The 14,976-nt window shown below is 37.7% G+C and overlaps 1 protein-coding gene across 1 annotated transcript in view; it reads left to right on the top strand.

Annotated features, from left to right (window-relative positions):
* LOC138369465 (glutamate receptor-like) overlaps window positions 1-14,976 on the top strand; it is a 130,568-nt gene that overhangs the window by 59,727 nt on the left and 55,865 nt on the right. Inside the window, exons 4-5 of the mRNA XM_069332718.1 lie at window positions 485-604; window positions 5,274-5,512. Of these exons, the coding sequence (XP_069188819.1) occupies window positions 485-604; window positions 5,274-5,512 (359 nt within the window). The remainder of the gene's footprint in view (window positions 1-484; window positions 605-5,273; window positions 5,513-14,976) is intronic.

Raw genomic sequence — 14,976 nt, 5'->3', positions numbered from 1 at the left:
GTTTGCATTTCTGCAATACTTTTCCTATGCCGGATGTTTTGGAAATGTTGCACATGGGAGTTCAATGGCAATTTCAAAGTCGAATGAGCAGTTCTTCCACCTGGTAGAAATATTGCAGCTATTCTGAATGACACAAGAGCTAAGACTATGCCATTTTGAGATCGAATTGCTGCCAGAGTCAATCTAATTAGGAATGTTTTACCAGTTCCTCCTGGCGCTTCTAAGAAGAAGATTTCTTCAATCCCATTATTGATAGTTTGAATTATTTGATCGTAAATGCTTTTTTACTCAAGCGTTAGCTTAGAAATATTTGATTTGCACATACGACAACAGATCACCTGTGTTGTAATTTGGTTCACGACGCAATTCTACAATGAATGAAGCAGCAGCAGATCGATTCGGTGCTGTTATTCCCAACTGAATGAGAACTTTGTTCGCGATTTCTAAACACAAATCTTCAGTTATCATTAACGCTTCTTTGCAGATTTCTGCTTTGAAATCCATGTTCACATTTGAAATTTCCATGCATATTCGACGAACAATATTTGAAGCCGTGTGCGATTTATATTTCTCCCATAACTCTGTTGGAGATAGAGAGCAGCCGGTCAGTATGATTGCAAACAATGCACGAATTTGATTTAGATGTGACGTGTTTGATGCGCTATTAATGCAATACATCCCAGTGTCTGTCGTTCGCCAATCAATTCACAACTTGACATATACTACGGAAAGTGGTATGTGTGACGCCGTTTGACAAATCTCAGTTGCTGGAAAGACGTTGAACCGGGCACTTTTCCAACAGTTCGCGAAAAAAGAAGTATTCATCTTGATTGGGATGCATGATGTACAGTCTGCCTATGTTAGTTTCTTTTCTTTGAATATGCCAGGTTGTCCGTCGATTCGCTCTCCTCGTTTGCGTCGTTCAAATGATTTTCTACTCACATTCCGTATGTAATACATAGTCACTTCCGAATACAGCAGTGTTTTCGCAAACGCGTCATTCTGACATAACGTGAAGAAAGCAGTTAACATTGTCGCCAGTGATTTCATGTCTATTTGTTGCACATATGCAGCTGTGAAATAAACGCGTTGACCATTTTCTTGCTTTCAAAACAAAAACAAAAAATACTAACGAAATATTTAAATTCAAACACAGATTAATCGACACAGCTCAATTCCACCGCTATTTGCACTGAAAAATATGAAAAGTTAAAAAACAAAATGAACAAAAATGAAAAAATAAAAACAAACAGTACTCGTGAAATGAACGGTATGGTAGGAGTCCGCCTGGAGCTGCCATGAGGTCCAGACGTGTCGCCTGGCCTCTGGTAGTTGGGGTGTTTGCCGTTTTTGTTCTAGTAATTAGAACTAGAGACTCCTGTGGGGAGTATATCTTCGCCAGTTTCAGAGTGAAGGATGCTGAGTCTGTCCTGACTGTCGGTGCAGTCTATTGAATTCCTAAAACTGATGTGTCCGAATTCAACTCTAACCTTAGAAATCTAATACTAGATAACAGACTGAACAAAAACCATCTAATTATCGCAGGGGACTTTAATATTGACCTCTGCGAGCCTGAACACCCTACTGCTGCCAGCTTCCTCAACTGTATGAATTCCGTCTTCCTCATACCCTTAATCACTAGACCTACTAGAATCACTGATAGTACTGCCACGGCTCTTGATCACATCTGGACCAACATAACCTCTCCGCTTACTTCAGGGATAATAATCAATAGCACTACAGACCATTACCCCACATTTCTCCTAACTAACAATAACAAACCACCTCTAGAGACAAGGAAGATAAGCTTTAGGCTGCACAATGAAACTGCTATAGGCAATTCTATAGCTGCTGCTGCTAATGTCAACTGGGAGTCCGAATTAGGTAACATGGGAACATCAACCTAGCAGTGCAATATTTTCTTCAAAAAACTCTCAGCCTTTATAACACCCACTGTCCTATGCTAACGAAACAAGTCACAATTAAAAGGCTAAACAATCCTTGGCTTACAAAGGAATACCTAAATCCATTAATAAAAAACATGCCCTTGAGAAGAAGTATAGGTTAGGAATCGTCTCCAAAGAATTTTCAAAGAATTACTCGTTGTTGTTATTTAATATAATTAGAAGAACCTAAACTAAATACTACGAAAATAAATTTACCCAAACAAAGGGCAACATTAAGAAAACATGGAGCACAATTTCACAAATATTGGGATCAAAGAAGATTTTAAATAACAAACCAATACTCCTGTCCAGTAACGATGGTCAGCTTACAGCCTCTGATACTGCTATTAAGTTCAATAGGTTCTTCTCTTCCATTGGGTCATCCCTTGCAAATGATATTCCATCTTCCAGTACTGATGTTTAGGACTATCTTACAGGTAACTATCCACAGTCTCTGTACCTAAAGCCTACAAATTCCACTGATGTTATTGAGATAATCCTTTTCCCTAAAACCAAGTCTAGTGCCCTTGAGGAGATACCAAGTTTAATTTACAAAAAAGCCTCCAGATCTTTAGCCCCTGCTATTGCATTGCTCTTCAACAAGTCCCTTGAACTCTAAACCTTTCCAGATATTCTAAAACAAAGCGAGAGTAACCCCTGTCCACAAATGTGGTGATCTCACTGATGTTAACAACTACAGATCTATATCAATCCTGCCAAACTTGTCAAAAATATTTGAAAAACTAATCTACAAGCAGCTTTACTCTTATCTAGCCAAACAAAGTATACTTAGCTCTTGTCAATATGGCTTCAGATCCCCCCCCCAAAAAAAGCACTAACGATGCACTTATTAGATGATTAACTTGATACATGCAGCTCTTGATAAAAATGAGTTCCCTGTTGGGTTATTTGTGGACCTGCGTAAGGCTTTTGACACTGTAAACCACCTAAACCTTCTTCTTAAATTACATCATTATGGTGTCAGAGGTCATTCCCTGCAATACCTCAAATCTTACCGTACTGACAAGCTCCAGTATGTTTCTGTGAATAATTCAATTTCTCCCACCCAACCCATCAACATTGGTGTTCCTCAGGGCAGCATACTTGGCCCTCTCCTCTTTCTCATCTACATTAATGATGTAGTGCCTTCCAAATGCCTCCCAACACCTCAAATCAATTCTATTTGCTGACGACACAACCTTCATTTACTCAAGTCCAGACCCCCTTGCTCTAAATGTCACAGTGAATACTGAGCTAAATAAAGTCCATCTTTGGCTAACTGCCAATAAACTCACCCTCAACATTGACAAGACTTTATATATTCTGTTTGGCAATAAATCCTTAAATCAAATAAATCTCAGGATAAATAATACCCAAATTTGTAACAAAATAGATGGCAAATTTCTTGGCGTTCTCATTGACCACAAGCTGAATTTCCAGGGACACATTCTAAATATATCAAAAAAAGTTTCAAACACTGTTGGTATTCTTTCTAAGATCAGATATTATGTACCTCGCCCTGCCCTGGTGATGCTCTATTACTCCCTCATCTATCCTTATCTCAACTATGGTATTTGTGCTTGGGGCTCTACTACCCAAAATCATTTACGTCCTCTAATTACCCAAACAAAGCTGCTGTTAGGACGATATCCAACTCTGGCCCCAGACATCACTCGGTACCCCTACTCAAATCTCTGAATATGTTAGATATTAAGTCACTGCACATCCTCTCATGTGTATTATATATATATATATATATATATATATATATATATATATATGTATATATATATATATATATATATATATATATATATATAAATATATATATATATTATATATATATATATATATATATATATATATATATATATATATATATATATATATATATATATATATATATATATATATATATATATATATAATAACGCTGAACTGTAATGCGAATCCTGACCTTAAAAACTTCATTGAAGGTTGTAACAGAACCCATGAGCACCACACCAGAAACAAATACCTTTTTGATATTCCAAGAGTACGAGAAATGCTCTACAAATCAAGGGACCCAGAATGTGGAATGACCTTCCCAACCATGTTAAAGACTGTACCTCTCTCAACCAGTTTAAGGTAAAAACTAAGCACTACCTAATTAATTCCCTGTAGCCTACCTTAACCCTATATTGTCAACCCATGTCTGTTATTTTTAAACAACGCTGTTTGTCGACCTAATTGTATTTTTGCTGTTTTTCTACCATGTTCCCCCCTTTTTATTTTTATATTTTCTCAACACATTTTATTCATTAATCTCAATTAGTATTAAGTTTTAGTCTTTAGTGTTTTTCATGCCCGAAACGCTTTGCGTAATAGTGTCTCTAGGCATTGTATGTACTAGCTCTATCTATAAATTCATCAATATTTGTATCACCCCTTGTATGTATGTACTTTACCTGAATAAACATTTGATTTTTTTTTTTAACACTTTGCTTGTTAATGGAGTTAATGTGTTAATCAAGTAAATACTTTCATAGTGTGTTAGTGAAAGGAGTGTGTTAAGCTTGTAAATACATGCTAGTAAAAGACACATTTACTGTGTGTTAAGACAGTAAATGCAAGCTAATGAAATGAGTGTATGAAGATAGTAATTGCATGCTAGTGAAAGGAGTGTGTTAAGATAATATATACATGCTAGTGAAAGGAGTGTGTTAAGATAATATATACATGCTAGTGAAAAGAGTGTGTTAAGATAATATATACATGCTAGTGAAAAGAGTGTGTTAAGATAATATATACATGCTAGTGAAAGGAGTGTGTTAAGATAATATATACATGCTAGTGAAAAGAGTGTGTTAAGATGGTAAATATAAAACTTTAATATTATTCTAAGCATGGGTGACCGAGAGATACTTGTGTAGGCTAATGTAAACGAAAGAATAGTTGTGTATAAAAAAAATACCCTCTAGCTCTCCTTTTCTCCCCATCTATCATGTACAAATCAGTGTACAAGATTTATCAATGTACAACCATAATGATTGCATTTGGCAAGGGAGCTTAAAGCTGTAAATAAACTGGAAGTGTTTCAACAAGTTAATTAATAATAACTTATTGAAACCAGTTACTTAATATATAATTTTACCGTGATTCACATAATTGTTCGACATTCACAACTTCGTCTCTTAACTGGTTCAATTCATTTGGAAATTTTACACCTAAGTATTCAAAATAATTATAGGTAATGCACAAAAAAGACACTGCATGCTAACCTTTCCTATCTATTAACAACTATTAAAACAAATAGACAACTTTTGACATACTTTGCTTTTATTTTAGGTCAGCATGATGCGCTTCCTGTGTGGTGTGGTAGTGCTAGTTGGAGCTGTGAGCAGACCTGCGCCTGTGGTCAGTCAGGGTACGGGCGGACCACTGGACCGAGTGGAAATGAGTGAGAGTCCGGTGGCGGAGCAGATGGGCGTGATTGTGGGTCAGGTGGTTGAGCACCATCTCTCTCGTTGTCACCTGGTACTCATCACCACTACACGTCACTCACTCATCACTTCCAGGATACTCAGGTGACTGCTTTATTGAAACTTCCAAAGAATAATTAAAAAATATCATCTCAAACATTTGATATTAAATCTTTAGTGGCACTCCAACACATTAATAACTGTGGTGCGCAATTCCCTGATAGTTACTCATCAGCTATTGATGTGTTGTGCAGTTTAAGGGGTTAATGAGGTCAAAGAAAGTTTTTCTTTTTATAAACCAGAACAATATCCTATAAAATAATTAAGGTAAACTATAATATATATGTAATAGGTCATGGTAAGAAGAAACAATTATATTCAGTTAACCAATAGGACTCTATTGCATATCATAGATTAATGAGGCAGCCAATCACCTCCTAAGTAACGATAGACAAACATATACTTTAGCTCTCTGCTTACCTACATATTAACATGAACTTTATACTGACTTAATTATTGTGGAACTAACTAAAATTCTGTTTGTAATTGAAGTCACAATGTTGAGCTGAGTCAGGTACTTGCTGGTAAGGGAAGTATTCAAGTGGGTATTGGACAGCTTTGTGTCATGGTCTCTTCCAGTTGAATGAAATTGTTTACTTTTTTTTATACAAATATTAACCTGACCACCCATGTATGAATGCTATACAAGTATTAACCTGAGCACCATGTATGAATGCTATACAAATATTAACCTGACCACCAGGTATGAATGCTATACAAATATTAAACCTGACCACCCATGTAATGAATGCTATACAAGTATTAACCTGACCACCATGTATGAATGTTATATAAGTATTAACCTGACCACCATGTATGAATGCTATACAAGTATTAACCTGACCACCATGTATGAATGCTATACAAGTATTAACCTGACCACCATGTATGAATGTTATACAAGTATTAACCTGAGCACCATGTATGAATGCTATACAAGTATTAACCTGAGCACCATGTATGAACGCTATACAAGTATTAACCTGAGCACCATGTATGAACGCTATACAAGTATTAACCTGACCACCATGTATGAATGCTATACAAGTATTAACCTGACCACCATGTATGAATGCTATACAAGTATTAACCTGAGCACCATGTATGAAGATTGTGAATGTATTATATGTGTACTCACCTAGTTGTACTCACCTAGTTGTGTTTGCGGGGGTTGAGCTCTGGCTCTTTGGTCCCGCCTCTCAACCGTCAATCAACAGGTGTACAGGTTCCTGAGCCTATCGGGCTCTGTCATATCTACACTTGAAGCTGTGTATGGAGTCAGCCTCCACCACATCACCCCCTAATGCATTCCATTTGTCAACCACTCTGACACTAAAAAAGTTCTTTCTAATATCTCTGTGGCTCATTTGGGCACTCAGTTTCCACCTGTGTCCCCTAGTGCGTGTTCCCCTTGTGTTAAATAGCCTGTCTTTATCTACCCTATCAATCCCCTTCAGAACGTGAATGTGGTGATCATGTCCCCCCTAACTCTTCTGTCTTCCAGCGAAGTGAGGTTTAATTCCCGTAGTCTCTCCTCGTAGCTCATACCTCTCAGCTCGGGTACTAGTCTGGTGGCAAACCTTTGAACCTTTTCCAGTTTAGTCTTATCCTTGACTAGATATGGACTCCATGCTGGGGCTGCATACTCCAGGATTGGCCTGACATATGTGGTATACAAAGTTCTGAATGATTCTTTACACAAGTTTCTGAATGCCGTTCGTATGTTGACCAGCCTGGCATATGCCGCTGATGTTATCCGCTTGATATGTGCTGCAGGAGACAGGTTTGGCGTGATATCAACCCCCAAGTCTTTTTCCTTCTCTGACTCCTGAAGAATTTCCTCTCCCAGGATGATACCTTGTATCTGGCCTCCTGCTCCCTACACCTATCTTCATTACATTACATTTGGTTGGGTTAAACTCTAACAACCATTTGTTCGACCATTCCTTCAGCTTGTCTAGGTCTTCTTGAAGCCTCAAACAGTCCTCTTCTGTTTTAATCCTTCTCATAATTTTAGCATCGTCCGCAAACATTGAGAGAAATGAATCGATACCCTCCGGGAGATCATTTACATATATCAGAAACAAGATAGGACCGAGTACAGAGCCCTGTGGGACTCCACTGGTGACTTCATGCCAATCGGAGGTCTCACCCCTCACCGTAACTCTCTGCTTCCTATTGCTTAGATACTCCCTTATCCACTGGAGCACCTTACCAGCTACACCTGCCTGTCTCTCCAGCTTATGTACCAGCCTCTTATGCGGTACTGTGTCAAAGGCTTTCCGGACAATCCAAGAAAATGCAGTCCGCCCAGCCCTCTCTTTCTTGCTTAATCTGTGTCACCTGATCGTAGAATTCTATCAAGCCTGTAAGGCAAGATTTACCCTCCCTGAATCCATGTTGGCGATTTGTCACGAAGTCCCTTCTCTCCAGATGTGTTACCAGGTTTTTTCTCACGATCTTCTCCATCACCTTGCATGGTATACAAGTCAAGGACACTGGCCTGTAGTTCAGTGCCTCTTGTCTGTCGCCCTTTTGTATATTGGGACCACATTCGCCGTCTTCCATATTTCTGGTAGGTCTCCCGTCTCTAGTGATTTACTATACACTATGGAGAGTGGCAAGCAAAGTGCCTCTGCACACTCTTCAGTACCCATGGTGAGATCCCATCTGGACCAACCGCCTTTCTAACATCCAGATCCAGCAGGTGTCTCTTGACCTCCTCTCTCGTAATTTCGAACTCCTCCAAGGCGCCTGGTTTACCTCCCTTTCTCCTAGCACATTGACCTCACCCTGTTCTATTGTGAAGACCTCCTGGAACCTCTTGTTGAGTTCCTCACACACCTCTCTGTCATTCTCTGTATACCTGTCCTCGCCTGTTCTAAGTTTCAATACCTGTTCTTTCACTGTTGTTTTCCTTCTGATGTGACTGTGGAGTAGCTTTGGTTCGGTCTTGGCTTTGTTTGCTATATCATTTTCAAAAATTTTCTCTGCTTCTCTTCTCACCCTGACGTACTCATTCCTGGTTCTCTGGTATCTCTCCCTGCTTTCTGGTGTTCTGTTATTCCGGAAGTTCCTCCACGCCTTCTTGTTTAGTTTCTTCGCTTCCATACATGCCCTATTATACCATGGATTCTTTTGTTGCTTCTCGGATTTTTCCCTTTGGGCCGGGATGAACCTGTTTACTGCCTCCTGACACTTTTGGGTAACATAGTCCATCATACCCTGTACAGACTTGTCTCTGAGGTCTGTGTCCCAGGTATTTCACTTAAGTTTATAAGTTTCTCGATGCCTCGTATATAAGGAGGAGTTTGTATGTGCATCTAAATTATCATTTGAGTGCAAGTCTGTGTTTTGTTCTGCATTTAAGTTTATGCTAGTTTGTGTATATAATTTTATGTGTAAATGAGGTTGTGACATATATTTTGTGTAAGTCTTTATGTAATGTATGTAAAAAGTGTATCCCATTGGTATTTATGCAAGTCTGAATATGTTTGTGTATGTGATATTTAAGTTCACGTTTGTATCTGTAAGTGTAAAAAGAATGTTGTCTGAGGTAAATAAATGAATAGTTGATGTTTCAGAGCGAATAAGATGATGCTTTAAATAAGTTATGGTAAGTATGTAAGTCAGGTAATTTGTGTAAGTTCGGATATGTCAGGATAGATAAGTTATGTCAGGTGAGTTAGGTTATGTAAATTACATTAGGTGGAGAATGTTAGGTAGGTGAGGGCAGAAATATTCGGTCATGGCAGGTAAGTTATGCAAGGTAGGCTAAGTTATGTAAGTTACATCAGGTATGTAAAAATGGGTAAGTTGGCCGGGAATAGGTAGGTGAGGTTAGGTAATTTGGTAAGTTATGTAAGTTATGCAATGTCAGGATGGGTAAGTTTTGTCGGGTGAGTTATGTTATGTAAGTTACATAAAGTCAGGATGAGTATGTTACGTCAGGTGGGTTGGGATATGTAAGCTAAGTTAGTAAGTTAGGTTAAAGAATTTATGTTCAATCAGGTAGTGAGGACAGGTAATTTGAGCAAGGAAATTTACATTAGGATGGACTAGTACAGGTAAATCAGGTTAGGTGGGATAATGAATTGTTGATCAGAGAACAGTTCTAAGATAAAGTGGATGTGAAAATACTATTTTAATAGAGTAATTATTAAACGGATGTTCAAGTTTGTTAAAAATAGTTGAACTAGTTGCCTAAAGAGTTTTGCCAGAGTTATTATTACCAGAGATGTAAAACATCGTAAAATGCCAATAATATTCTGGTCTTAGTACCCCTGTATTAAGTTGGTAGAAAGTTTTGTCACAGATATAATATAAAGTTAGGAAAAGTTACTGTAGAAACAAGTTACATTACAAGATATGTCTTGTGTAAACGTTTGCCTTACTGAGAATAATATATATGACATAGGAAACCTACTGTATAAAGAAGGTTACATAATAAGAAATAATACAAATGTTACAAAAACGTTGTACATGTTTAGATTGATATAATACTTTAAGTTGTTTATAACTACATAATGATATGTCTTAGTAAGTTTAACACAAACCAATGTTTACATATGTTACATAAACGATGTTATTGACAACATATTTATTGAATGAAGAATAATGTTACAGTGAGATTATATTTAATACACAAAGAAGTTCTAAAAAGTAATTCTTGTATATAAAGATGGGTTAATGAGTGCAAATGTTAATTTTAATTATCTCAAAACTTATTATTGATGTTTCTGAGATTACCTTTGGTGACTGAGTATAGCAGTGATGACTCTGAGAATAACTTTGATGTCTCAGAGAATAACTTTGAAGACTTGAATAGTATATTTTGTTGTCTTTGATTGTATCTTGGTGTCTTTGAGATTTTCTATGATGGCTTTGTGTGCATCTTGATGTCTCTGAGTTTGCCTTTCTTACACGAAGAGGGAATGAGATTGTCATTTGAAGCATAGAGATGTCTTGGAGAGTAACTTTAGTTTAGAAATTACCTTTGACTATTTTTTCTTACTTTGCGAAGCATGAGGTAGTTAAAAACAGTGTTGAAAGAATCTTTTGATTATTTTCGAAAAAGAGCTATTTTAGTTAAGAATCAATTAAGAAGTTACACTTGACTATTTTCAGTTGAGCGAAGTGTGTTAAGAAATGCAAAAAATGTCTTAGTAAATTTGTTACTGCATAGAGTATGTTTTTGTTTAAGAACAGTGTTGGTAAGAAATACAAAGTTGATAGAGAAATACATTGATACAGTTCTTTAAAAATAAATCTCTGTAAATGACTAAATAAATATTTTATAACTAATATAGTTGACAATCTGTAATGCGGTTGATAATACATAACAATGAACTATTTACTGAATAACTGAGAATATCGTATATTTGATTTTAAAGAACGAGTGAACACGTAAGAGAATGAAATGAACACAGAGACCGTGCAGGGGAATATGAATTGAACTTACAGAGAATGTGAAAACACGAATAACGAGTAAAAAGTTGCATAGAGGGAAGGGAATTATCAGGGGAAAGCGCCAAGCCAATAGACTATATAGCCCTTGAAAGGGGTCAGGATAAGGATTTGGGATGGGACGGGGAGAGAAGGAATGATGCCCAACCACTTGGACGGTCGGGGAAAGTTGCACAGAGAATATGCTGTTAATATGGAGAGAATACACAAATACAGTAAGATTATTGATAAAAGCTACATTTCAAATTCTTGCAAGGCAGAGTTGAGAATGGATCTGGGGAAGGTGAGGTTTGGGTGGAGTTGTGGAAGGGGTGAGATGCAGGGGGAGGGAAGGGAAAGGGGGGAGGTAAGGGGTCAGGTGATTGAGGAGCTAAGAGACTGGGCAGGGGCATGGAGAATGAAGGGAGGGAGGAAGGGAGGGAAGGAGTCAGGTGTGGAGGGGGAAGATATGGGGGAGGAGGGGATCTGGGGTTGAGCGAACAAATAAGCGCAAGGGTAATGGAGGAAGGGGGACAGTTACAGCCCCGCTCCTGTGCCAGGTAAGTCCACTACGGCCTCGCCATAGTCCGTGTTACTACGAACTTTTGTTCCGAGGAGCTGAATCTAAAGCAACAACAACAACAGAGGGAGGGAGAGAGTGTAGGGGGAGATAAGGTGCGTATGACCATGTGATAATTGCCTGAGAAATGTTTATTTACACAAGTGTTTGAAAGAGCAGCTAGGAGTTTTGTTTGCTTACTCTGATTTTTTTTCAGGGATATTCCTGCACGGGCCCTAAGCCTCTGGCTGGCCCACTAAGTGTTGCTTGTTTCTGTTTTACTTGGGCGGAGTATGAGTATTTATGACTCGTATGGTCGCTTCAGTAAGATTTTGCCATAGGTGTTTAACAACTTCTGCTCTGTTGAATCTAAGTTGAAATCTTAATGGGTTTGTAACTGTGCACTGTGTTAAATAATGTTCCAGTGGTCTGTCCGGCATTTCTCAACAATGCTGACATTTCCTCTCATCTTCCGGAACCTGTAAGCCTATTTCCCATGCACATGGGTATCCAAGCCTGATGCGATGTAAATGTACTTCTGTTGCTCTACTGCTCTCTTTCATCAAACTAAGTGTCTCGTAGTTGGTCGTTACTCTGATAAAGGCGACATGTAGGGCCTGTCTGATGTTCTGAAATACTGCGTTTGGTGAATATTGAACTAAGGCAGGGGACAGGAGCTGAAACTCGATAACTACCTTGATTTTATTTACTGAGTCGGAAATATAGTGGTTTTAAATCTCAAAGGATTTGGGTAGATACTAACGAAGCTACGAGAGTGATCTAAGTCGGGGACAAGAGGTGGAGCTCGGTAAACTGCTTTGCTCTCATTTCCTGCATCCGAAATAACGAAGTTTTAAATTTTAGGGAAAATTGGCTAAATACTAACGAAGTTGTACGAATGAACTAAGGCGGGAATAGGAGCTAGAACTCGGTAACTCTATTTTCTTGTCTATCTACATCCGAAATATAACTGTTTTAAATTGGGTTAAAACTGAGCTACTAGTAACGAGAATACACATATTTAATGTATAGAACCGGGTCCAAGAACTAACTTCTGATACTGTGAATTACTTTTCAAAACTGAAACTTAAGTCCGTAGAGTTAATTTTCTCCATAAGAACTCTTTAAGACTGTAGCGACTACTTTTGGAACTCTGCCAAGATTCGGTTTTAAAACGGGTATAGAGTGTATATTTTTTATATGAGAATTCCTTAACAAACTTCTATGGACAAATTTTTATGAACATGGGAACTCTGAAATATTTTCCTAAAACTGGATTCAGTTTTCCAGTTGTAAAATTCAGTTTTTCCAAAACTGGATTTTTCAGGCGGAAAAATTCCGCCTGAAACTATGTGACAGCGAGGCATAAAACTCTGAAAAAAATTGGTCTCAAACGGGTGTGACACAGCGATAAATTTTAAGGAGTTTGTTAAACCCGGTGTGACACAGCAACGAATTCTCCCAAAAATCAAAACTTAATACTAAGTGGTCTATTTTCCTAGACCCAAAAACCCATACTTACTATTAAAGGGTCTATTTTCCTGAAGCCAAAACCAAATATACTCCTAAGGGGTATATTTGTCTGAAGCCAAACCAATACATACTGCTAAGCAGTTATTCTCACTACTAGTATTAACTTGAGCACCACATATGCATGCACACTTGGAACCAAATATTAATGGTTTGAATCTGATTCGTTATATTATACAGTTTTGTATTTATAAAACATTTATTGTTAGTCCCTCGTTGGAAAGTATGTAAAACTGTTGGACGCAAACTTTTTTTTTTAATTTTCCTTCAGTATTTAACACATTTTAATTTATTTTACATATTTTTTCTTCGCCTGTGGGTTTGGTAGTTAGTGGTGACGGTATACATATTCCTCAGACTTTAATGAAGAGTTGTTTCAGAAGTTACGACATTGAGAATGACATTTGTAATATCAAGTGAACGACCAAAGTCCTATACTGTCAGTTAAGCAGGCAGAAAGAGCAGCATTAACATACCCAACCCATCATCTTCAACAGTACAATGAGTTTTAACGTCTAACTCCCCTAAGGCAACAAAATGGTGTGCTAAAAATCATAATAACTCGCAAAATCGATGTGATGTCCCGTTTTCTATTCGTAGGTTCAGGTAATTCAGTATATTATTTTAGTGAGGTTTTGAATGCTGGAGAGGACGAGCTGAATATACCGCTCTGGTGGTTGGTGGTTCAAGGCTACGTTAACCCATGTGAATGAAATGTTATTATCTACGGATTAAATATATCCAATCAATTAAAATATATCCAATCAATTAAAATATATCCAAATTGTACAAACCATTACATATGTTCATACTGCATGACTATGAAATGTGTATTAAAACAGGTTCATAAACGTTCCAGCTGAACATGTTGTTACAATTTGTTATTGAAGAAGACCTCTCCCAGTCAATCGGATTGATTGGGAGAATTTCTAACAATTCTCGATTTTGTTTTAATTTATAACAACTGAATAAATAGAGCATTAGATAATTGACCATTTTGTTAACGAAACATTTATGATGAGACATTTAAAATGTAAAATCTCTGGATGTTTGATCTATTTAGAATGTATTACAATTTTCACAAGGTACTATGCTTTGTGAAAGTTCCGGGTATCAAAGGCCCCGCGGTCCGGTCGTCTGGTCAACCAGGCTGTTGGACGTGGCTGACTGTAAATGACACAGTTATCAATACAAGGGCTGTTTCTAACTAAAAATTTTCAAACTGTACAAGAGAGAATGTTTGAAACTTATTCTTCTTGAATAGATAGAGCGTTTTCGTCCATTATTATTTTTTAATTACACTGAATTGAATGAATTCAACACATTTTTATGTATTATTTCTGATTACTACAAAATAAAAGCGTAAGGCAGGTACTTAGAGATTGTATTTTGTTTTTAAATTTGTTACTGATTCATAAAGACTTTTAACATAAGGTTCATTATTGGACATTGTTGGGTACTGTAGTGTGTGTGAGGTCACGGCTCTGACATGGCAATATACTCAGTTCCAATGTTGGAACCACCGATACAACTCATCACTGAATGTACTGCTTGAACCAAAACATCTTAACATTCACATGTGACTCATAAGAATAAACACTGAAGCTGCCACCCAAACTCATAAGCCAATAAAACACTGCATGTGACTCAACGTACCTAACCATGAGTTAATAACAATGATATCCTCAATGTGATTTGCTTTGCCAGTGTTGTGGGGGCCAGTGTACTCGTGGATGTTGACCCTTACCTCAAAGAATCTCAGCTGCCACAAGCAAACCTGTCATCCAGATCCAGTCCAATCATTTCCCAATCACAATCTAAGCCACGTCAACACAAGACCTCGCAAGAACAACTCACACGAGACAGCCTCTTGCCAGGACTGTGGGGGGACGCCACAACAACGTGCCGGGGCCTAGTCCTAGACCTCACCTCCTCCACCAACACTACTCACAGTGCTCTCAGGTTCTCTACACAA

Source organism: Procambarus clarkii, chromosome 28, assembly GCF_040958095.1.
Source record: "Procambarus clarkii isolate CNS0578487 chromosome 28, FALCON_Pclarkii_2.0, whole genome shotgun sequence".
Lineage (NCBI taxonomy): Eukaryota > Metazoa > Arthropoda > Malacostraca > Decapoda > Cambaridae > Procambarus > Procambarus clarkii.
The sequence above is the reverse complement of the archived record's forward strand: the minus strand, read 5'-3'. Positions and strand labels throughout refer to the sequence as shown.